We start from the raw sequence: 25,347 nt of genomic DNA on the forward strand, positions 1-25,347 counted from the left end.
TGTAATTTATTGCTTTGTTCCCCAACCAAGGGGCGGGGGCGGGCAGGGCTTGGGGAGGGCGTTTCAGGGTAGGGGAAGCCAAGGGTGGGCAGAGGGTGGGGTGGGGTGGGGGTGCTCTCGGGTTGTGAGTGTCTGTGACCGTGACTGCGTCCCTGTGACTGTGCAGCGCCCGTGGTGATCTGGGGTAGGGGGCACCCCTACAATGGGACCCCTCCCCCACTATTCTTCCTGTCCAGCCCCTCCCTCCCACTGGAGCAGCTCCAGACCCATCCCTCAACCCCATGATCCCCCCAGCCAGGGTTAAGATGGTGTGAGGCGGCTGGGAGGGTTTCCATACCCCCCCACCCCGCCCCCGCACCCGTCCCATCCCCAGAAAGGGGATGGTGGGGTGAATTTACCTGGCCCAGCCCCGCCTCCCTCAATCTACCCAGCCCTTGGGCCGTCTGTGTCAGTGGTTTCCGGTCTTTTTTTTTTTTCCTGGCTAAAATATTTTGCAGAGGACCAGGTAACTGGGGAGAGAAGAGGGGCGGGGGCAGCAGGGGATACTACCCCCTCATCTCCTCCAGGGCAAGTGGTGTGAATCTTCATCAACAGCAATTAAAGAGGAAGTGATTTTGTCTAGGGGGTGAGCTGCTGGTCTGTTCTTGAAGAGCTGGGTCAGGGAATGGCCTTGGTCAGGTTGGGGAACTGGAGGTGGGAGAGGGCTAGGGCGGGTGCCTCCTGCTGGGGCTGGTGGCAGGGCAGTATCTAGAGGGACGAGGTGGTAGGTCAGATACTCCATCATGTGCAACAGTTCCTGGAGTGGAAGGAGACAGGCAGGTCAGAGTAACAGTGGGGACCCAGGGAGTAGAGAAGTCACTAACTCCCAAGATGACTCCTGTTCTGGGCGGGAGTTGGGGTGTGAAGTTTAGAGAAGACCGGAGGGGGCTGCTTGAAGGAATGAGGAGATAAGGTCGCTTTGGTTAAGAGCAAGAACTTTGGAGTCAAATCTGGTTTTGACACCAGTACCTCCGCTTCATAGTTAAGTGATCTTGGATAGGTTATCTTGGTGGCATCTGTTTATCTGTAATCTGAACAATATGTGCTCAGACGGCACCTGGTCAGGGCTCCAGCATCAGCCCTGGAGGACCACTCCAGGCCAGACTACTCACTTTGAGCATCTGGTACCAGAAGTAGAGCTTTATAGTAGAGTCCCTCTCCTGGCAGGGAGGGAAGAGCTGGGAGATCTCCCAACCGCAGATGTCACTGGTGTCACAAATTCCAGCTCCGCTGAGGCGGACATCTGCCCACCCCCATGACATGCAGAAGACTGCAAGGACGTGGCAGCCTGAGGCCCGCACCATGCCAAGAGCTGCAGCATCTTGTGGTTCAGCATGTAGCCAGTCCTGCTGTTGCTTGTCTGCAGCTGAAAGCATTCGACCTGGTAGAGGGGCCAGATGCGGTGCTGTTGGGCCAGCAACCTGGGCACAGCCACACACATGTTGTCAGCCACTTTGATAAACCAGTCTATGGCCCATTGTCTTCCGGTGGAGTTGGTTCTGGCCCCCCAGGCACACTCAGCCTCACGAGGGACATTCAGCTACAGGTGCGCCAGCGAGCTGATTGTATGAAGGAGCCCAGATCCCACCCACATGGGAGGCCCTGCTTCTGCAGGGTCCTAGGCTGGGTGACCTCCTAGCACAGCAGCCTGACCCAGGAGAAGGTGGAGTCAGGGTTGCAGATGTAGTCGCAGGTGTGTGGTCTGGGAAGACAAAGCAAGAGGAAGAGAGGCAAGTAGCAAAGAAGACTCAACTGGGAGACCTAGCCACCATGCCCCCCTTTATCAGAGCCCCTAGATGCCCCCACTCCATCCTCACTTTCTTTTTTGGTAGCAAAAGCTCACTCCCTTCCTCAGAAGCTTGAATGTGAGAGATTGTGAGAAGGAAACAAGGACCCTGGAGAGAATGAATGACCACAGGGAGCCAGAGGCGAGTGGGATGTTCCTTTCAGTTCCTAGCAGTGAAAGGTGGCCAAGGTGTCAGCAATCCCACATCAGATTCCCACACTAAGGACTCCACTGGCTTCTTTTTATCATGGGCTGTATCTTGGCCTGTGGGAAATGTAAAAGGTGGCTCTCCAGACTGTGGCAGAACAGGACTCTAGAAGTGGATTCCCTGTGGGCTAGAGGGGTGCTGCTATCCCTAACATCCACGCCAACTTCCCAGTTCCCCTTGGGGTCCTCACCTGATTCCTGCTGCTATCTGCTCTCCCCTCTTCCAGTTACCATCGGCCATACATCCTGCTCCCCTCCTCTTGTTTGCCTTAGTACAGCTGGGAGTTTCACCAGAAGCCAAAGGAAAGTAAAAAGGAATTTATTATTGAAAGTACAAAATGATTAAATCTAGCAAAGTCTCTAGAACTCTATTTTCTTTTTTATTTATTTTTATTTTCTATTGAATTATATAGTTGATTTACAATGTTGTATTAGTTTCTGGTGAACAGCAAAGTGATTCAGTTACATATACATATATATGTGTATATATACACACATGTATATATATTTTGGGGGGTATTTTCCATTATGATTTATTACAGGATATTTAATATAGTTTGTTTCCTGTGCTATACAGTAGGATATTGTTGTTTATTTTGTATATAACAGTTTGTGTCTGCTAATCCCACACTCCTAATTTATTCCTCCCTCACCCACTTTCCCCTTTGGTAACTATAAGTTTGTTTTCAATATCTATGAGTCTGTTTTTGTTTTATAAATAAGTTAATTTGTATCATATCTTAGACTCCACATATAGGTGATATCATGTGATATTTATCTTTCTGACTTACAAAGTATAATTTCTAGGTCTATCCATGTTGCTACAAATGGCACTATTTAATTCTTTTGTTTATGGCTAAGTAGTATTCCAGAGTGTGTGTGTGTGTGTGTGTGTGTGTGTGTGTATTCCTGTGTGTGTGTGTGTATGTATGCCACATCTTCTTTATCTGTTTATCTGTCAGTGGACATTTAGGTGGCTTCCATGTCTTGGCTATTATAAATAGTGCTGCAATGAATATTGAGCTACATGTTTCTCTTGGCGTTAGTTTTCTCTGGATATATACCCAGGAATGAGATTGCTGGATCACATGGCAACTCTTTTTTTTTTTTTTAAGGAACCTCCATACTGTTTTCCATACTTGTTACACCAATATACATTCCCACCAACACTGTAGGAGCGTTCCCTTTTCTCCACACCCCCTCCAGCATTTATTATTTGTACACATTTTTAATGAAGGCCATCCTGACCAGTGTGAGGTGATGCCTCATCATAGTTTTGATTTGCATTTCTCTAATAATTAGCAATGTTGAGCATCTTTGCATGTGCCTATTGATCATTTGTATCTCCTTTGGAGAAATCTTTAAGTCTTCTACCCATTTTTTTGATTCAGTTGGTTCTATTGTTATTATTGAGTAGTATGAGCTGTTTGTATATTTTTGGAAATTAAGCCCTTGTCAGTTGCATCATTTGCAAATATGTTCTCCCAGTCCGTAGGTTGTCCTTTCATTTCATTTATGGTTTCCTTTGCTGTGCAAAAGCTTATGTTTGATTAGGTCCCATTTGCATATTTTTGCTTTTATTTCTATTGCCTTGGGAGACTAACCTATGGAAACAATATGATTTATGTCAGAAAATGTTTTGCATATTCTCTTCTAGGAATTTTATGGTGTCATATCTTATATTTAGGTCTTTAAGCCATTTTGAATTTATTTTTGTGTGTGGTGTAAGGGAACGTTCTAACTGCATTGATATACATTCAGCTGTCCAGCTTTCCCAACACCACTTGCTGATGAGACTGCCTTTTTTTTCATTGAATATTCTTTCCTCCTTTGTTAAAGATTAATTGATCATAGGTGTATGGGCTTGTTTCTGGGCTCTCTATTCTGTTGCATTAATCCATATGTCTGTTTTTTCGTTTGTTCATTTTTCTGGTTTGCCAATACCATGCTGTTTTCATTACTGTAGCTTTGTAGTATGGTCTGAGGTCTGGTAGGGTTATGTCTCTACTTTGTTCTTTTTCCTCAGTATTGTTTTGGGATTTCTGGATCTTTTATGGTTCTATATACATTTTAGGATTATTTGTTCCAGGTCTGTGAAAACTGTCATGGGTGTTTTGATAGGAATTGCATTAAATCTGTAGATTGCTTTGGTAGTGTGGCCATTTTAATAATATTAATTCTTCCAATCCAAGATCTTAGGCTATATTTCCATTTCTTTGAATCATCTTCAGTTTCCTTTATCAATGTTTTATAGTTCTCAGCATGTAGGTCTTTCACCTTCTTGGTCAGGTTTGATCCTGTTTTTTTTGTTTTTTGTTTTTTTTAAATAATGTTATTTTAAAAGGGATTTTTTTTTTTACTTTCCCTTTCTGACATTTCATTGTTAGTGTAAAGAAATGCAACAGATTTCTGTATGTTTATCTTGTATCCTGTATCTTGCTGAATTTATCAGTTCTAGTAGTTTTTGTGTAGTCTTTAGAATTTTTTGACCTAGTATAATGTTATCTGCATAAATGACTTTTACCTCTTTCTTTTCAATCTGGATACATTTTATTTCTTTTGTCTGATTGCTATGGCTAGGACTTCCCATACTATGGTGAGAGTGGGCATCCTTGTCTTCGTCTAGATTTTAGCAGGGAGGTTTTCCACTTTTCACCATTGAGTATTATATAATCTGTGGGTTTGTCATAAATATGGCTTTTATTATGTTGAGATATGTTCCTTCTGTACCCACTGTGGTAAGAGTTTTCTTTAAAATCATGGATAGATGTTGAATTTTATTAGATGCTTTTTTTCATCGATTGAGGTGATCATGTGGTTTTTGTCTTTTCTTTTGTTGATGTGGTATATCACACTGATCTTTGTATCCTTGTCCCAAGGACTATCCTTGTCCCAAGGATGAATCCAGCTTGACTGTGGTACATGATCTTTGTTGGATTCAGCTTGTTAATATTTTGTTGAGAATTTCTGTGTCTATATTCTTCAAAGATATTGGCCTGTAACTTTCTTTTTTTGTAGTGTTTTTGTCTGGCTTTGGTATCAGAATGATGGAGGCTTCATAGAATGACTTTGGGACTGTTCCCTCCTCTTTAGTCTTTTGGAAGAGTTTGAGAATGATCAGTATAATTTCTTCTTTTATAAGTTTGGTAGAATTCCCCAGTGAAGCCATCTGGTCATGGGCTTTTGTTTGCAGGGAGTTGTATTTTATTATTGTTTTTAAATTATAAATTCTATTTCACTTGTAATGATTGGGTTATTCAAATTAATTCTTTTTGATTCAGTTTTCGTGGGATATATTTCTAGAAACTTGTCCATTTCATCTAGGTTGTCTGATTTCCGGCACTTAATTGTTTGTAGTATTTTTTACATTTTGAAAATTTCTATAGTGTTGGTTATTTCTCCTCTTTCATTTTTTATTTGATTTGAGTCCTTTCTCTTTTCTTTTTGGTGAGCCTGGGCAGAGGTTTGCTGATTTTGTTTACCCTTTCAAAGACTCAGCTCTTGGTTTCATTGACTTTTTCTATTGTTTTTTTTTTATCTCTATTTTATTTACTCTCTGATCTTTATTTTCTTCCTTCTGCTTGTTTTAGCTTGTTCTTCTTTCTCCAGGTTGATTATTTGAGATTTTCCTTGTTTTCTGAGGAAGGTCTGTATGGTTATGAACTTCCTTCTAAAGACTGCTTTTCTTGCATCTCATAGATTTTGTGTGGTTATGTTTTCATTGTCATTCGTCTCAAGATATTTTTAAATTTTCTCTTTGATCTCATCATTGACCCATTGTTTTTTTTAGTACCACACTGTTTAATCTCTGTGTAATTGTTTTTTTTCTTTCTTTTCTTTTTGTGGTTGATTTCCAGTTTCATGCTTTTATAATCAAAAAAGATACTTGAAATAATTTCTATCCAATTAAATGTTTTGAGGCTTGTTTTGTGTCCTAGTATATGGTCTATCCTAGAGAATATTCCATGTGCACTTGTATGCAGTTTTTTCTGATGATGTTAAGATTTTATCCCTATCAAATCAAAGATAAGCCTCCTGCCCCAGCCTATCCCCATGCTCCCATTCTACAAAATTCTGATATAGCTTCTGATCAGCTTCTGATGGTATTCCTTCTATGACTCTTGTCTCCAGGTACCTTCCAGTCTCTTCAGAACTCAGCAGCTGGTTTATTATGTTATTGAGTACTTCCTGTGGGCCAGGTACTGTGCTAAGAGCACAACACACACACTATCTCATTCAATCCTCACAACCACCCAAGGCCAGTATAGTTGTCCACACTTTACCCAGGAGGAAACAGCACTGCAAAAATTAAACAGCTTGTTCAAGGCCCTACTAATAGTAAGTGGAGGGGTGGGAATTTGAACCCACCATTCTGCCTGTAGCTGCACTTGTGGTAGTGTCTTAGATCCCTCTCCCTAAGATGCACAAGTGGATCTGGGGTTGCAGGGTTTTAGAAGCCTACCCATTTGTAATTTTAAATAAAACAATTTAAGCATAACTTGCTCAACAAGTATAAGACCACTTTCAGCAAGAAGAGGGTCAGCCTCATACAGCTTCCTTCCCCAGCTGAATCTTTTTGTCCACTTTTGGAGACCTGGGAGTTTCACATCCTCTATTTCTTATCTCATGAGTCAGTGAAGTTGTCAGCAGAAATGCTGCACACCTGAGAGATGCAGACAGAGAAAGAAAGTAGGAGAAGCAGGGGACCTAGATTTGCACTTGCTAGTGAGAAAGAGATGGAGATACCTAACCAGGCCACCAACCACTGGCATATTATGGAGCTGACCTGTGTGAGTGGCAGCCCTCTCTCTGGGCATGACCAAAGCTAGAGGTCTTTTCTGGGAAATGAAGTGGTATGGGGATGGAGTCTGCAGCACACTGTAGGGAGAGTGCAGCAGGAGGATCCCCATGGTGGGGTAACTCTGTATGTACCCTGTGGCTTTTGGGATATAAAGGGGGGAGAAGGAACAGAAATGGACAGATGAGGAAAAGGAGGGAGACTAGCACTGGAATTGCTTCAGTCCTGGCCAGGCCAGCAGGCTTTGCTTCACTGTCCTGGTCTTTCTGCATACCCCAGATCCACTGCCACTGCCCTGACTGTGAAGCACAGAAAAGGATCAGGGAGCATGCCCTCCATCCTAGGAGAACACCAAGTCTCCTCTACTGAGCCCCCCACCCTCAAGGAAAAAAAGACTGATGGTTTGATGGTCCAGTTCTTTATTTAGAAACCTGATTGTTCTAGAACATGGTAGGTGGGTCTGTAGCCTACCCTTTTCGTGGGATTGTGTCAGAGACGGTGGGCAACTTTCTTCCCATTTTCTCAGCAACAGAGAGAAGGTGCTTCCACTCAGAAGCACAGATTTGTAGGGAACAGTGTGGAAAGGGAAAGGGGCAGGACATCTCAAGCTGATCTGGGGGAAGCAGGGAGGTGACTCTCAATAGCAGTGGGGCAAGGGTGGAGGGCCTACCTCTTAGGGCCTGCTGACCAGCCCCTCTTCTTGCTCTCCCTGCTCTACTCAAAAGATCTCAAAATGTTCGTTAGGGAGGGGAAAGGAACCCACAAGCTGGGGGATGACAGCAGGGGAAGCCAGGAGGAAAGGAAGAGGGTGTGGGGAGAACCAGGGACAGTAGATCACATAGGCCTGGGAGGTCTCCAGGTCAGCAGTAGCAGCAGCACTTGCCCCACAGCCCCTCCACACCCCAGGAGGGCCTTGGGGTCCACAGCTCACAGCTCAGCTCTCTGCTGTTTTGCCTTCAGGGCCCTGGGATTTGTGGGAGACAGAGGCAGGGCCAGTCTAGAAGACTCTGGACTCTTTGGCAAGCTGATGGTGGTGGTCTCAGAAGTCAAATTCATCCAGGTCCCCAGTGCCCTCCCCGCCTGGGGAGCCCCACACCCGGCGGTAATTGCTCTCCAGGTCTTTCTGCCGCTGCCGCTCTTTCTGCGCCTCTTCAGCTCCCTGCACCTGGGGGAAGGCCACACGGTGGGGTGGGGAGGTGGGATAAGCAGACGCTGTAGCAGACACTGGAGGATGGGGGTGGGGAGTGGGCGGGTAGTTGTTGGTGGGGAGGCAGGAGCCAGCACTCACACAGGTGACTTGTAGGGCTCTTGCTGAGGGCTCAACACCCAGAACTGATAGCCTCCTCTTATAGATGAGGAAACTGAGGCTCAGATAGAGGCAAGGCTGGGGGCTGCCTGGAGGACTCTAAACCTCACCCTCAACCCCTCAGCCTGCTGGGGGACAGGGAAGGTGGGAAGTCTAGGACTCAGGGGTGGGGTGCCTCTCACCAAGATATTGAAGAAAATCTCCTTGAGGTTTTTTGTGTCCTCATCAGTCAGCCAGCGTGCATCCTCCTCAGTCCCTTCTGTCCCTGGTCGGACAATTTTGATCTCAATTTTCCCTGGAAAGGAGTGGGATGGGCAGTGAGAGGAGAGGCCAGGTGGCAGCTCCAGTGTAGGTCTTCTGCCCCCTGGGTCCCCAGCCAAGGTCCCCAGCCCCTCCACTTCCAGCAGCAAGCCCTACCAACAGCTCTGAATCCAGCCCGCCCCCCAGGGCCCACCTTCGGCTGTGAGTCCCTCCCTCTCCAGCAGGTCTTTCACCAGCCCCTCGATTTGTTTCAGCTGTGGGTTTTCCCGTTTCATCTCGAGGACAGTCAGATCCTGATTGGGGCCTCCGTGACGGAGCTTGGTGACCCGGACCCGGACTCTGTGCTCAGGATCCTCCTCTTAGAGGGGGAGACACACAGGGAGACACAAAGCAGAGCCATGACTCCAGGGTTAGGGGCTGGGGTGCTCGCCTCTCCCTAAGCCATCAGTTGCTTTCGGCAAGTTATTCCCTCTCAAACAGGTATGTGAGTCAGCGTTCAGAATAAATTAGGACCCATCACTCCCCACCCCATTCCAACCTATAAAGCTCCCTCCACCGACTGCAGTTTCCTTTCTTCCCGCTGGACCCAGTAATTCTGCCCATCACCTACAGGAAAACAACTGTTTTCTGAAGCAAAAATCAGAGAAGTTGGGGCCTGCAGAGAAGTTTGTTTTAAGAAGGAGGTTGGAAAACTTTGGTTTGGCACCCAACAATGTTGGGACTTGAAAGACATTTCAGTGTTTATAACAGAGATAGCCGGGTGGAAGGATTGAAACTAGGACATTAGACCTGGAATGCCTGGCCTCCACACATACAGGACCCGTGAGACAGACACAAAGGACACAGCAGGAAGGGAATGAGTCTGTCCAGGCAATTGGCTTATGAGCAGCTGGGCTGCCTGTTCCCCTCTGCCGGCTGAGGGCGCTCCCTGTGCAGTCCTAGGTGACAGGAGCACCTGTCACAGGTGTGTGGCCTTTGGCCTGCACATTCACAGTCACTCATTTAACATCTACTCATCAATCACAAGGTGCCGGCAAAGTGATAGACACTGGATGTATAGAGCAAGCCAGGAAACAGCCATGCCAGGGAGCCACACAGGCTCTGAAAGCTGCTTCTCAAAAGGATCACTAGGAAGTAACCAGGCAAAGGGCTAGAGGTGTTGGGAAGCCTGAGAATGGTGTTCCAGAAAGAGTGAGAGGGTGAGCATTCTCAGAAGGGATAAAGGTGATGGACCTGGCCATTTGTTCCTGTCTGACAGCCCTCACCTGTTGGTTGAGGGGGTGGGGGAGGCTTTCTGGGGACAACCCTCCTTTTTCGGTGCTTCTTCATCAGCTCTGGGCTCTGTTTTTCCTCCAGCCTCTTGATGAGTTTGTTGAGAGTGGATGTCAGGGCCAGCATAGCCCGATCGCGCTCTGACTCCTTCTTCAGCCCGTCTGGGTCTAGCTCTTTCTCTGTCTGGGAGGCCCAAGATGGGGGTGGAGAGTCAGGGATCTGGGGAGTGAGGGGCTATCCAGGCTCTACAAAGGAGTAATGGCTAAGTCTCATCCTTCTCACAGATCCCCTTCCCCACCGTCCCAGTTTTAATTACGCAACTAGCAGTTCAGGGCTCCTGGCTGAATGCCCCAGGCAGGCGAGGCGTGGCCCCGGTTCTCTCCCAGCCCCTCAACTGGTTCTGCCTATCGGCACAGGCAGCCAAGGAAGCTGGAAGCTGCAGGCGGGAGAGCAGAGCTCACCTCCTGGATGATGTTCTCCAGCTCCCGCTCCATGCCAGCCTTCACCTCCTCCCGGAGCCGCTCTCGGTCTGATGGGAGCAGTATACCTTCCAGTTCCTTCTCAAATTCTCCCAGCAACTGCCGTTCATCCTCATCTTCGTCTTCATCCTCATCATCCTCCTCTTCTTCAACCTCGTTCTGCTGTTCTGGGTCTCCCTTTTCCTTCACCTCTGGTTCCCTGGAAGGGACTTCTGTAGCACTGTCTCCAGGCTGCTCCTGGCCTGTGTTTGGCTTCCCCTTTGGATGGGTGAGGATCAGGAGAAAGAGAGAAATGGCTTTCCATAGAGACAAACAGTGTGGGGTGGGGGGCAGACAGCAGGGATGTGGTTTAGTTGGGGACTCATGAGGAGTAAAGGAAGTTGAGGCAACTCTGTGGGCCCAGTTCAGGGGTGGTGTTCCGGGTGCCCCAGCAGGGAGAAAGGTTTCAACTTTCCCGGGAGCAGGGCTCATACCTTTCTTGTTCCACCCTTCAGCTCCTCTATCAATCGAATCAAGTCTGCGGGACTCCGAATGACTTTGACCTGTACGTTGTTCTGAAAATCTGAGATGAAGGAATAGGAATAGATCATAAATTAATTCTACTTTTACTTCCTAAGAAGAGGAGTTAAGGAAGTCAAGGAAGGACATGGTCCCTGGCTCCAGGAACTACCTGTCTGGTCTGAGAGACAGTGGCCAACACACCCCTCCAAAGAGCACTTAGGGGGCCTAAGGGGGCCTCACAGGTGAGAGAGAGAAGGATGCTAACAGGCTGCCGAGTTACCTGCTCTTTCACGTGCCACTGAGGGCTTCCTGGCAATCAACCTGGCTTTTAGGTCAGCAGAAGAGATTCTGGGACCAAGGGCTCCTCCTCCCTGAATCCTGTTCTCCCCACAAATACAAACCCTTTTTTGTCTACTCAGTTCCAGGGATTGTATTGTAAACTAGATTCATTCTCATTTAATCCTGTAACAGCCCTCTAAGTTAGGGGTTATTGCCCACATGCTATGGGTAAGGAAATTGAGCTTGAGTGAAATTATCAGGACTATAAAGTCAGGCAAGCAGTGGAACCACTATGTTCTGCTACCCTGCTAGAGAAGCACTGCTGTCTCTAAAAAGGAATCTGCTGCCGGCCTGGCTGCTCAGCCTCCCTCCTAGTGTCTAGGTCTATCCCCACGCCCTGCTTGCCAACCTGAAAACACACGCAAGCAGTATAGGAGACATGGAGAGTTCACTCACCGTCGGGAGAGGTTGGCGGTGGGTCTATGGCTTCAAGGTTTGGTTCCTGCTCCTGATGGGGAGAAAAGGGCAGAGTCAAGTACACAGGCTTCTCTGCATGCCAACCAAACTCTTAAGGCACTGCCTCTGGGTTTGGTCTTGCATCCCTAGATAAAAAGAGGTCATCTCATAATGAACCTCAGCTTGAGTGGCCCTCCGACCCAAAGCCCATGTTCAGCCTCCTCAGAGAAGTGGCTAGGAAGCTGGCTTTCACCTCAGCCTGTGCCTCCTCCCTTTCTTGGGGCTGTTCCTCTGGCTCATGAAGCATCTTCCAGAAATCTGATTCCTTACTGTTCTCCTTGGCTGGGCTTGCACCTAGAATACAGAAAACAAAGAGAAACCTGAAAGGATAGATGGGATGTGTTTCCCTCTTCTATTGTGAGGGGTTAGGGCCTGTAGTACTCCTTCCCCCACCCCAAAAGTCAGGGCTGTTGGGCTGTTGAAGACCGCACATCCCTGGTGCACAGGACAGTAACACTGAAGGAAGGAAGAAGTGGAGACGTGTGTCACGAAACAGGTGACTCAAGGACGTACCTGCTTTCTTTGGTGGCACCACCCCAGGCTTGGTCTCACTCCACACTGGAGGGCCCGGGTCTTGCTGCCGCCCCTCTAGGGCCCTGTCTCCATACTGCTTTGAGTCTACCGGAAGATAGCGTGTCAGCGGGACGAGGATACGTTCTCAGCTCCTTGATACTCGGTCTTCTGCCTGTCCCTCCCTTTGTGTCTGCTTCCTCCCTGTCCTCTTTTAATTACTCACCAGCTTGCCTCTGAATGTAGGCCATGTACTCCTCAGGCTGCAGGGCGGGGTGGCAGAGAATGGCCTGGGGAGCAGCACTGGGTGGGGGCCGAAGGAGTGGGTGAGGGCAGAGCCGAGGAGTTCGAATGGTCAGCACGTAAGAACAGGACAAGGGCTCATCTACTCGATCAATGTAGTCCCCAGAGATACCAGCACCCTCATCACAGAGGAACTGCCAGGACAGGAGGATGAATAAAGTAATCACCACCAACCATTACTGTTATTCTTTAAACAGTTGTCTGCTATTAAGGACTTACAGTCTGTCAGGCACTGTGCTCTGTGCCTTGTGTATATGGTGCTATATATGCATTGTTAGTGTTTAGTTGCTACATTGGATCTGACTTTTTTGCAACCCTATGGATTATAGCCTGACAGGCTCCTCCCTCCATGGGATTTCCCAGGCAAGAATACTGGAGTGGGTTGCCATTTCCTTCTCCAGGAGATCTTCTGACCCAGGGATGGAACCCCCATCTCCTGCATTGGCAGGTGGATTCTTTACCACTGAGCCACCAGGGGAGCCCTTTACATGCATTGAAGTGAAGTGAAGTCGCTCAGTCCTGTCTGACTCTTTGCGACCCCGTGGACTGTAGCCTGCCAGGCTCCTCTGTCCATGGGATTCTCCAGGCAAGAATACTGGAGTGGGTTACCATTTCCTTCTCCAGGGGATCTTCCCGACCTAGGGATAAAACCCAGGTCTCCCGCATTGGAGGCAGACGCTTTAACCTCTGAGCCACCAGGGAAGCCCTTACATGCATTAGCTCATTTAATTATCACGACAACCCAGTGAAGGAGGTAACATTATCTCAACTCTGTGGCTCAAGATACAGGGGTTTGATATAGTTGAGGGACTTGTTTAGGCTGACCAGCTGGTAAGTGGTAAAAATACGAATTGAACTTGGGCAACTTAATTGTAGGTAACCAGCTGATTTCTGTTTCATGTTCTTGCTTTATGTAAATACAGTATGTACATACTTATACATATTTGATATATATTTTTATATGTATTTGAAATATGTATATTCTGTGTGTGTGTGCATGTGTGTATGATTTAAAAAAACTTTAAACAGTTCTAAGGTCTTTGTATTAATCAGAAAGAGAGTAAAGATATCAATTAATGTTAGCCTTTGATTAGTTAGGATTCACCCCTGTAATTTCTGGGGCTTCCCTGGTGGCTCAGCAGTAAAGAATCCGCTTGCCAATGCAAGAGATGTGGGTTTGATCCTCGGGTCAGGAAGATCCCCTGGAAGAGGAAATGGCAACCCACTCCAGTATTCTTGCCTGGGAAATTTCATGGACAGATGAGCCTGGCAGGGCTGCTGCTGCTGCTACTGCTGCTAAGTCGCTTCAGTCGTGTCCGACTCTGTGCGACATGGAGTTGCAAAGAGTTGCACATGACTGAGCTTGCACACACACACACTCTGTAATTTCTAAAGTAACTGTTACAAGTAGAAGAGAGGTCCCACTTCTGAGTGGCAGCCCGAGGAGCTCTGCAGATCCACTCCCTAGTGAAATTCCATAACTGGTGAACACTTTTTTTTAACTCAGGCATTTAAAATCTCTGGAAATTTTCCTAAGGACATACAACAAATTAAGAAACATCTATTCAAGAAAATCCACTAAATCTTGAATAGTGTAAGTTTATAGTACTTGGGCCATGACCCTCCTTCTTTTCTCTCAACCCTGACTTCACAGCTCAGACAGATGCTCCATTCCAGGTGAGTAAGTTCCAAAAAATGGGGCTTCTATCCTCTCAGCAACCAGTCAAGAGATATGGTATGTCACCAGAGGGGCAGGCCACCAATATTCCTCAATCCTCTCTAGTTACAAGTTTCAGAGAATACCTGCTGAATATGGTCAAGAGACTGAGGACTCCCTCCACCCAGCCCTGCTCATAGGACAGTGGCTGCACCTCAGGAGCAGAAGGACAGGAATACTGGGCCTTGATCACCCTCACCACAGATCACTAAAAGGGTAGAGGCTTCACAACAGAGATGAGAACTGAGAGGACCAGAGGCTATCACCCCTGCCCAGGTCTCTGCTCATAAAACAGGAGCGTCACTCTGACAGAACTGGGTCAGTGTCTCTGACATCAGCTCCAGAGCAGGGGCTTAGAGATTCTGCCAGGGGGAGAGGCAATCCATTAGAACAGAAAGCTCCAAAGGTCTTTCCAAATGAACTGACTTCTTGTGAAACAGTATGAGGAAGTTTAAGCCTAAGGGCACTTTCCAAAAAATGAAAAAAATTGGAGGTAAGCACTAAAGAGGAGGCTGGTATCATCAAAAACAACCCTGGTACAGAAGCCCAAATTTAATTGGATCAGATTATGGAGCAACTTATGCCCCACATGTCAAAAACTACAGAGCAGTTGGCTAGCAATTAATGAGTATGAACAGCTGGGTATGACATCGGCAGAGGCAGACAGATTAACACATCAGCAAGAGAAACAGTCAAAGGGAGCCCTGCTGACACGCCATCATCCACTGCGGCTGTGTGCACGCCCATGGCTGTGTGCATGCCCATGGCTGTGCCCTCAGAGGAGTGACATCACGGCTTCATACTGCAAGAGGAGTAGGCCTCACTAAAATAGCTCAGCCAAGTCACGAAAGAAACAAGCAAATGACCAAAACATGTCTCATGGTGGAGGCCAAGAATCAGTATCCAAACTTGCTCCAATATATTACCTAAAATATTTTAGGTATATTTTAATATATTTTTGTTCACTTTTCAGCAAAAAATTATGAGATATGCAAAGAAAGTGTGATCCACACACGGAAAAAGCAGGCTACAGAAAATGCCTGTGAGAGGAGACAGATGTTAGATTTCAGACAGAAACATTTTAAAGTAGTCATTATGATAAATTCAAAGAGCTAAAAATTTAAATCATATAAAGTATGTTCTCCTATAATTAAAAAATATACATGAACACCCTATGTTCACAGCAACACTATTTACAAAAACCAAAACATGGAAACAACCTAAATGTCCATTGACAGATCAATGGATAAAGATGTGGTGCATAAGCACACTGGAATACTACTCAGCTGTGAACAAGAATGAAATAATGGCATTTGCAGCAACATGGATGGACCTCTAGAGATTGTCATACTAACTGAAGTGATTCGGAAAGAGAAAGACAAATACCTTATTATATCACTTACATAAATCTAAAATATGATGCAAATGAACTTATCTATGAAACAGAAATCTACTCACAGACATAGAGAACAGACTGTGATTGCCAAGGGGGAGGGGAGGTGGAGAAGAGAAGGACTGGAGGTTTGAAGCTAGCAGATGTGAAAGTGAAAGTCGAGCAGTCGTGTCCAACTCTTTGTGACCCCATGGACTGTAGCCTGCCAGGCTCCTCTGCCAGTGGAATTCTCCAGCCAGAATGCTGGAGTGGGCAGCCATTCCCCTCTCCAGGGGACCTTCCCAATGCAGGGATTGAACCCAGGTTTCCCACACTTCAGGTGGATTCTTTACTATCTGAGCCACCAGGGAAGCCCAAGCAGATGCAAAGTATTATATACAGAATGGATACACAAGGTCCTACTGTATAGCACAGGGAACTAATCCAATATCCTGTGATAAACCATAATGGAAAATAATTATGAAAAAGAATGTATATACGTGTATAACTGAATCACTTTGCTCTACAGCAGAAATTAAAACAACACTGTAAATCAATTATATTTCAATAAAATACATTTTTTAATAAAAACAGGGACAAAGTATGTTCTCTAACCACAGTGTAATGATATTAGAAATTAATAACAAATAGCATAAATAAACAAATGGGACCTAATTAAAATTAAAAGCTTCTGCACAACAAAGGAAACTGTAAGCAAGGTGAAAAGACAGCCTTCAGAATGGAAGAAAATAATAGCAAGTGAAGCAACTGACAAAGAATTAATCTCAAAAATATACAAGCAACTTCTGCAGCTCAATTCCAGAGAAATAAATGACCCAATCAAAACATGGGCCAAAGAACTAAACAGACATTTCTCCAAAGAAGACATACAGATGGCTAACAAACACATGAAAAGATGCTCAACATCACTCATTATTAGAGAAATGCAAATCAAAACCACAATGAGGTACCACTTCATACCAGTCAGAATGGCTGCGATCCAAAAGTCTACAAGCAGTAAATGCTGGAGAGGGTGTGGAGAAAAGGGAACCCTCTTACACTGTTGGTGGGAATGCCAACTAGTACAGCCACTATGGAGAACAGTGTGGAGATTCCTTAAAAAACTGGAAATAGAACGGCCATATGACCCAGCAATCCCACTGCTGGGCATACACACCAAGGAAACCAGAATTGAAAGAGACACGTGTACCCCAGTGTTCATCACAGCACTGTTTACAATAGCCAGGACATGGAAGCAACCTAGATGTCCATCAGCAGATGAATGGATAAGAAAGTTGTGGTACCTATACAAAATGGAGTATTACTCAGCCATTAAAAAGAATACATTAAAAAAAATAAAAAAAGAATACATTTGAATCAGCTCTAATGAGGTGGATGAAACTGGAGCCTATTATACAGAGAGAAGTAAACCAGAAAGAAAAACACCAATACAGTATAATAATGCATATATATGGAATTTAGAAAGATGGTGATAACCCTGTATGCGAGACAGCAAAAGACACAGATGTATAGAACAGTCTTTTGGACTCTGTGGGAGAGTGCGAGGGTGGGATGATTTGGGAGAATGGCATTGAAACGTATATTTTCATATGTGAAACGAATCGCCAGTCCAGATTCGATGCATGATACAGGATGCCCAGGGCTGGTGCACTGGGATGACCCAGAGGGATGGTATGGGGAGGGATGAGAGAGTGGGGTTCAGGATGGGGAACACATGCATATGTGTGGCGGATTCATGCTGATGTATGGCAAAACCAATACAATATTGTAAAGTAATTAGCCTCCAATTAAAATAAATTTATATTTAAAAAAGAAATTAATAACAAAGAAATCTGAGGAATTCATAAATGTGTAGAAATCAAATACACTCCTAAGTAACCAATGGCTCAAAGAAATAACAAGAAAATTAGAAAATACTGAGATGAATGAAAACACAATGAAGACGTAATATATCAGAACTTATCGATGCAGCTAAAGCAGTGCTTAGAAGAAAATTTTTACCTGTAAAGTATAAAAAAGAACAGATCAAATCCATAACCTGAACTTCCACTTTGAAACTAGAAAAGGAAAAGCAAACTAAACCCAAAGCAAGCAGAGGGAAAGAAATAATACAGACTAGAACAGAAATGAATGAAATAGAGAACAGAAAAATAATAGAGAAAAAAAACTAAAAGTTGATTTTTGAAAAGATCAATAAAAGTGACAAAACTTTAGTTAGACTGATCAAGGAAAAAAGAGAAGACTCAAGTTGGTACAATTCAAAATGAAAGAAGGAACATTACTACCAACCTTACAGATGTAAAAAGGATTGTAAAGGAATACTATGGTCACCTATATGCCAACAAATCAGATAACTCAGATGAAACGGACAAATTTCTAGAAGAACACAAAATACTAAATAAAGAAGAAAAAATCTATTCAAATAGACCAGTAACAATTAAAGAGGTTAAGTTAGTAATTAAAAACAACTACCCACACAGGGAAGCTTGGGTCAAATGGGTCTACTGATGAATTTTACCAAACATTCAAAACATAAAAATTGCAATTGGTCTCAAACTCTTCAAAAAAAATAGAAGAGGAGGGGCTTCCCTGGTGGTCCAGTGACTTGTTCTTCCAATGCAGGGGGCACAGGCTTAATCTCTGGTCAAGGAAATAGACCCCACATGCTGCAAGTAAGAGTCCGCTTGCCACAACTAAACATCCTGCATGCTGCAACGAGGAGATTCTGCATGCCTGGCATAGACAGACAAACAGACAAATAATGCCTTCCCTGGTGGTCCACTGGTTAAGAATCCGCCTGCAAATGGGGACGTGGGTTCGATTCCTGGTCCGGGAAAATTCCACATGCCGCGGGGCAACTAAGCCTGTGTGCCATGACTCCTGAGACTGAGCTCCAGAGTTGATGCTCTGCAACAACAGAAGTCCAGGCACCGAAACTGGAGGGGAGCTCCTGCTCTCCGCAACTAGAGAAAGTCCATGCACAGCAACAAAGACTCAGTGCAGCCAAAAATAAATAATTTTTTTAAATAAATATTTAAAAAACCCCAAAACACAAAAAATAGAAGAAGAGGGAACACCTCTCAACTCATTCTATGAGACCAGGGAATTCCCTAATCCAACAATGCTTCTATTTTAAAAATAAATTTAAAATATAATATTATAAAAACAATAGCTAACTATTCTTTAACATCCACTATTTCAAAGGCAAAACAAAACAAAAAAACCCCAAACTATAAAACACTGCTGAAGGAAATTAAAGACTTAAATGGAAAGATATCCTAGTTCACAGATTATAAAACTTAATATTGTGAAGATAGCAATAGATTTAATTGCAATCGCCATCAAAATTTCAGGTGCTTTCTTTGCAGAAGTTATGTTCCTAAAATTCACATGAAAATTCAAGGAACTCCACATAGCGAAAACAATCTTGAAGAACAGGACTGGATTTCAAATCGTACTTATAGATTGCAAAGCTTGCTACAAAGCTACAGTATCAAGATATTGTGGTACTAACATAAGTATACAGACCAATGAAACAGAGTTGAGTCCAGAAATTAACCTTTACTATTATCATCTTTCAGTAAGGTTACCAAGATCATTCAATGGGAACTGTCTTTTCAACAAATGATGCTAAGTCAAAAGGATATCTACAAGCAAAACAATGAAGTTTGACTCCTACTTCATACCATACATAAAAATTAACTCCCATTGGATCAAAGACCTAAAGGTAAAACTATAAAACTCTTAAAAGGAAACATAAGTGTAAGTCTTCTTGGCCTTAAATGAGGCAATGATTTGTTAGGTACAATATCAAGAGCACAAGTAACAAAAGGAAAAAAAAGATTAATTGGAATCCATCAAAATTAAAGGCCTTTGTGTTGTAAAGGATACCATCAAGAGTGTGAAATGACAATTCACAGAATGGGAGAAAATATTTGCAAATCATATCTGATAAGGAACTTGTATCTAGAATATATAAAGAAGTTTTACAACTCAATAATAAAATGACAATGCAATTTTCAAATGGGCGAAAGATCTGAATAGACATTTCTCTAAAAAAAAAAGACAAATTGCTAATACGCCCACGAAAAGTTGCTCCACATTGTTAACCATCAGGAAATGCAAATCAAAACTACAATGAGATGCCACTTCATACTCACTAGGAAGGCTACAGTTAAAAAGATGAAAAACAGGGCTTTACTGGTGGTCTAGTGGTTAAGAATCCACCTGCCAATCCAGAGGACATAGGTTCAGCCCCTGGTCTGGGAAGATCCCACATGCCGAGGAGCAACTAAGCCACAACTACTGACCCAGCAAGCTAGAATCCAACAGCCACAACAACTGAGCCCACGTCCTGCAACTACTGAAGCCCACTACAAGAGAAGCCACCTCAATGAGGAGACTGCACACTGCTACGGAGACCCAGCGTGGCCAAAAGTAAAACAAGATTAATTAATTAATTTTTAAAAAGGTGAAAAACAAGTGCTGATGAGGATATGGAGAAATTCAAACTCTCACCCAACACTTGTGGGATTATATAATAAAACAATGGGACTGTTTCAGAAAAAGTCTGGCAATTAAATACAGAATTTAATGAAAGTCTGGCAATCTAAAAATATTAAAGTCTGGCAATTTAATATAGAATTACCATATGATTCAGCAATTCTATTCCTTGGTATATACCAAAAGAAAAAACCACACAAAAACCTGTTCACGTATGTTTAAAGCACCACTGTTCATAATAGCCAAAAAGTGCAAACAACCCAAGTGTTCACCAACTGATGAAAGAATAGATGGAATGTGAAATATTATTTGGTAATAAAATGTAAAGCAGTACTGGTACCTGCTACACACAGATGACTCTTGAACACATGATAAATGAAAGAAGCCAGACATAAAAGGTCACACATTATACACCATTACATCGACAGAGTGAAAGATGAGAGGTTGTCTGGAGAGGTGGATGGGGTGGGGAGTGGAGGTAGAATAGAAAGTAACTGCTCAAGGGTAGAGGATTTCTTTCAGGGTGATGACAATGGTCTACAATTGCTTGTGCTGATGGCTGCACACCTCTGAATACATGAAAAAACCACCGAAATACACCCTGAATTATGTGCTATGTGACTTATATCTCCATAAACGTGTTATTTTAAAAAATAAAGAGACAGAGCAAAACTTCCCACTGAGATGAGAGAAAAGTGGCATCATTAAGATAAACCAAAAGCAAGGAAGGAGAGAAAAAATGGAACAAAGGAAAGCATAAAATAAAATGTTAGACATAAGTCCAAATATACACACACACATATATAAATGGCTAAAAATGTTTTAAATACAAGTACGTGCTATTTGGAGACACACTTAAAACATAAGAATATAGAAAAGGTAAAAACAAAAGGATGAAAAAAATCAGTAAACATAACTCAATCAAAGCCATTATAGCTATATTATTATCACAGCAGAGACTTAAAGTAAAAAAATTACTAAGATAAAGGTCAATTCATAATGTTAAACCATTCAATTTATGAGGAATAATAAATTGTGTGGAATTCTTTATCTTCCTTGTCTGTCTCTCCCAACGAGATGAGGCATTTTTGTCTCGTGTTCTCTTGAAATATCTCTAGCAACTAGAACAGCTCCTGGCACATAGACGCACTTAATAAACATTAGCTGAATAAATTGATACATAGCCCCAAGATACCAAAAGCAACAGCTGACAGAATAATGATGAATAAATTCAAAGAATAATAAGTAAAAACAGACAAATCCATAATTATAGTGGGAGACAGATCAGTAAGGATATAAAAGATTTGAACAGCATGACCTAAAAGACATACAGAAAACATCGTGCCTCACAGTAGAGGACATGTTCTTTTCAAACACAAAGAATCATTCACAGACACTGACATACACTGTACTGTACCAGTCTCACCAAATTTGAAAGGACTCAAATTTAATGGTATAACCATGAAAGTCTATGTAACTATTATATATATATTATATATATAATATATATATAAGATAATCAGGGAAACTTGAAATGCTTGACTATTTGGTGATAAGAAATTTGGTTAATTTTTCAAGTGTGATATAGTACTGTGGTTATATTTTTAAAAGAGCTCTAGTCTTTTAGGGATAACACAGAAATATTTAAGGATGAAATGAGATGATACCTGCAATCTGCTTCCAAATAAGCTGGGAGTGGAAGGATAGTGCATGGAGGTGGGCAAGGGGATAGGTGAAATGAGACTGGCCATATTGGTTGAAGCCAAATGATACACAGGGAGGTCACTGGACAATTCTGGTTTTGTTTTTCATTTTCTGTAACAGAAAGTTTTTACAGAAAATCTTTAAATATATATCACCTGCACCCAGCAATTATACTTTATGTATAATAGAATTATCTTCTGTAATGACAAAAAGTAGGAGGGAAATGATTTTAAGCATATAGTAATGGTGACAAAGTGATAGAACATTCATACAATGGAATATTATGTAAACATGAAAACAAAGAATAAAGTTCTAGACGTACTGCCCCTGAAAGATTGCTAAGAATTATTGTCAAGATGTATAAAAATAAGGTGGTACAAAGTATGTTTAACGTACTGTGCATTGTATGTTTTTAAAAAAGGGGAAACAGGAAATAAGAATCTCTAATCACAACTGCTTTTAAACACACAAAGAAAGGCCAGAAGGCTACAGAATAATAAGAGCAGGGTTACTGGGCAGTGGGGGAGAGCATGATGGGAAATGAGCAGGTGGGAGATAAGTTTGGGAGGGAAAATTTTTATCACACACCTTTATACTTTCTGGGTTTTGAGTTATGGGAGAGTATTATCAATTTGAAAATTAGATTAAAAAAACTTAAAATAGCCTCAGAAAACCGTGACATATTTGTAGTAGTAACTGGAGAGAAATTTGTAAGAGGATGTAAAAGAGGAAAAGCTGGAAATGAGTTAAGTACTCAAGAAATTAGGGGGGAAAAAAGCAAATTAAAGCTGAAAAAAGTAGAAGGAAGGAAAAGAACGATTAGCCTGGAAATAAATACAATAGAAAACAAATATTGAATTGCTACAGAAGCTCAACAGAGCTGAAATTAGTTCTTGGAAAATAAAACTAATAAAACTGACCAGCTTCTCGAGACTGACCAGTAACAAAACCTGTGGGTGCTGTTGAGTCACTTAGTCATGTCCAACTCTTTGAGACCCTATGGACTGTTGCTGCCAGGCTCCTCTGTCCATGGGATTCTGCCATTTCCTTTTCCAGGGGCTCTTCCCCACCCAGGGACTGAATGTGCATCTCCTGCTTGGCAGGTGGATTCTTTACCACTGAGCCACTTGGGAAGCCCCATATTTCCTTTAGCATTTTCCAAACTCATTACACTCCAGGGTTTTCCCTATGGTATGCATTGTGGTGTGATATACTCTAATATAGCTGTTTTATGGACAAAGGTTTTCCACATTCATACATTCATAAGGTTTCTCCTCTGTGTGAATTCTCAAGTGTATTCCAAGAGCTGAATTTTGGCTAAAAGCCTTCCCACATTCACTGCACTCATAGGGTTTCTCTCCTGTGTGAATTCTCTGGTGTGCACTGAGATCTGACTTCTGGGGAGAAGGTCTTTGCACCCTCACTGCATTTTTAGGATTTTACACCTGTGTGAATTCTCTGATGTACTCTGAGGACGGAATTACATGCAAGAGGAATAACCTGAAAACAGGAATCTAATTACAGATGCTACAACAGTTAGAACTGGACATGGAACAACAGACTGGTTCCAAATAGGAAAAGGAGTACATTAAGGCTGCATGTTGTCACCCTGCTTATTTAACTTATATGCAGAGTACATCATGAGAAATGCTGGGCTGGAAGAAGCACAAGCTGGAATTAAGATAGCTGGGAGAAATATCAATAACCTCAGATATGCAGATGACACCACCCTTATGGCAGAAAGTGAAGAACTAAAGAGACTCTTCAAAAGCAGAGACATTACTTTGCTGACTAAGGTCCGTCTAGTCAAGGCTATGCTTTTTCCTGTGGTCATGTATGGATGTGAGAGTTGGACTGTGAAGAAAGCTGAGTGCCGCAGAATTGAAGCTTTTGAACTGTGGTGTTGGAGAAGACTCTTGAGAGTCCCTTGGACTGCAAGGAGATCCAACCAGTCCATTCTGAAGGAGATCAGCCCTGGGATTTCTTTGGAAGGAATGATGCTGAAGCTGAAACTCCAGTACTTTGCCCACCTCATGCGAAGAGTTGACTCATTGGAAAAGACTCTGATACTGGGAGGGATTAGGGGCAGGAGAAGGGGACGACAGAGGATGAGATGGCTGGATGCCATCACTGACTCAATGGACGTGAGTCTGAGTGAACTCTGCGAGTTGGTGATGGACAGGGAGGCCTGGTGTGCTGCGATTCATGGGGTCGCAAAGAGTCGGACACGACTGAGTGACTGAACTGACTGACTGACTGAAAGAGCCTCTTGATGAAAGTGAAAGAGGAGAGTGAAAAAGTATGGTTAAAGCTCAACATTCAGAAAACTAAGATCATGGCATCCGGTCCCATCACTTCATGGCAAATAGATGGGGAAACAGTGGAAATAGTGGCTTACTTTATTTTGGGGGGCTCCAAAATCACTGCAGATGGTGACTGCAGCCATGAAATTAAAAGACGCTTGCTCCTTGGAAGGAAAGTTATGACCAACCTAGACAGCGTATTAAAAAGCAGAGACATTACTTTGTCAACAAAGGTCCGTCTAGTCAAGACTATGGTTTTTCCAGTGGTTGTGTATGGATGTGAGAGTTGGACTATAAAGAAAGCTGAGGGCAAAAGAATTGATGCTTTTGAACTGTGGTGTTGGGAGAAGGCTCTTGAGAGTCCCTTGGACTGCAAGGAGATCCAACCAGTCCATTCTGAAGGAAATCAGCCCTGGGTGTTCATTGGAAGGACTGATGCTGAGGCTGATACTCTAATACTTTGGCCACCTGATGCAAAGAGCCGACTTATTTGAAAAGACACTGATGCTGGCAAAAATTGAGGGCAGGAGGAGAAGGGGACAATGGAGGATGAGATGGTTGGATGGCATCACCAACTCAGTGGACATGGGTTTGGGTGGACTCCAGGAGTTGGTGATGGACAGGGAGGCCTGGTGTGCTGCGGTTCATGGGGTCTCAAAGAGTTGGACACAACTGAGCAACTGAACTGAACTGACAGAGATTAGAAGGAAATAAGCACCTTTATACCAAGAAATTGGAAAAAGGAGACAAACTAGACCAATTTCTAGAAAATATACTAAAACTGACCCAAGTAGAAATAAAAAAACTTTGAATATTCCTAAAACTACTAAAATAAATGAATCATAAGTAAAAATCTTCCTACAAAGAAAACCTAGACCAAGATGATTTTCCAGGTGAATTCAAGGAAACATGTAAGAATAAAATCACAATCTTACACAATCTTCAGAATATAGAAAAAGTGAACATTTTTTGACTGATTTTTTGAAGCTAGCATAACCTTGTCTAAAGCATAAGGACAGTACTAGAAGGAAAAACTAAGGTCACTCTCTCTCAGGAGAGACATACAAGATCCTTAAAAACATCACAAACTGAGTCCAACAAGGTAAAAAAAGGATACTCAAAGATAATACATATGAACTTCCCTGGTGGTCCAGTGGTTGAGAATCCACCTATCAACACAGGGACAGGGTTTTGATTCCTGGTCCAGGAAGATTCCACCTGCCTTGGGGCAACTGGGCCTGTGTACCACACTAGAGAGTAGCCCCAACTCGTTGAAACTAGAAAAAAGCCAGCATGCAGCAACGAAGACCCAGTGCATCCAAAAATAAATAACTAATAGTATTTTTTTAAGATATTTTTAAAACTAGATGCATCTCAGGAAAGCAAAATTGGTTTAACATTAGAAAATCAATAAATAACTTAATGTCAAATCACAGATACACAGAACAAACCGGTGGTTATCAGCGAGGA

The 25,347-nt window shown here is 43.3% G+C and overlaps 1 protein-coding gene across 4 annotated transcripts in view; it reads right to left on the reverse strand.

Annotated features, from left to right (window-relative positions):
* Positions 1–7,240: 7,240 nt before the first annotated feature.
* The window catches only part of OS9 (OS9 endoplasmic reticulum lectin), a 35,574-nt gene continuing 17,467 nt past the window's right edge, over positions 7,241–25,347 (reverse strand). For 2 of the 4 annotated variants that reach the window (XM_052639364.1, XM_052639363.1), the window contains exons 6-15: positions 12,181–12,391; positions 11,958–12,062; positions 11,638–11,738; positions 11,385–11,436; positions 10,622–10,710; positions 10,131–10,406; positions 9,663–9,852; positions 8,591–8,755; positions 8,319–8,431; positions 7,241–7,995 (exon numbers count right to left, since the gene is read on the reverse strand). In XM_052639364.1, the coding sequence (XP_052495324.1) occupies positions 7,870–7,995; positions 8,319–8,431; positions 8,591–8,755; positions 9,663–9,852; positions 10,131–10,406; positions 10,622–10,710; positions 11,385–11,436; positions 11,638–11,738; positions 11,958–12,062; positions 12,181–12,391 (1,428 nt within the window). In that variant the 3' untranslated portion in view covers positions 7,241–7,869. The remainder of the gene's footprint in view (positions 7,996–8,318; positions 8,432–8,590; positions 8,756–9,662; positions 9,853–10,130; positions 10,407–10,621; positions 10,711–11,384; positions 11,437–11,637; positions 11,739–11,957; positions 12,063–12,180; positions 12,392–25,347) is intronic. The other 2 variants (XM_052639366.1, XM_052639365.1) reach the window with 1 other exon arrangement.

The sequence above is a fragment of the Budorcas taxicolor genome, chromosome 5 (assembly GCF_023091745.1).
Source record: "Budorcas taxicolor isolate Tak-1 chromosome 5, Takin1.1, whole genome shotgun sequence".
Classification (NCBI taxonomy): Eukaryota; Metazoa; Chordata; class Mammalia; order Artiodactyla; family Bovidae; genus Budorcas; species Budorcas taxicolor.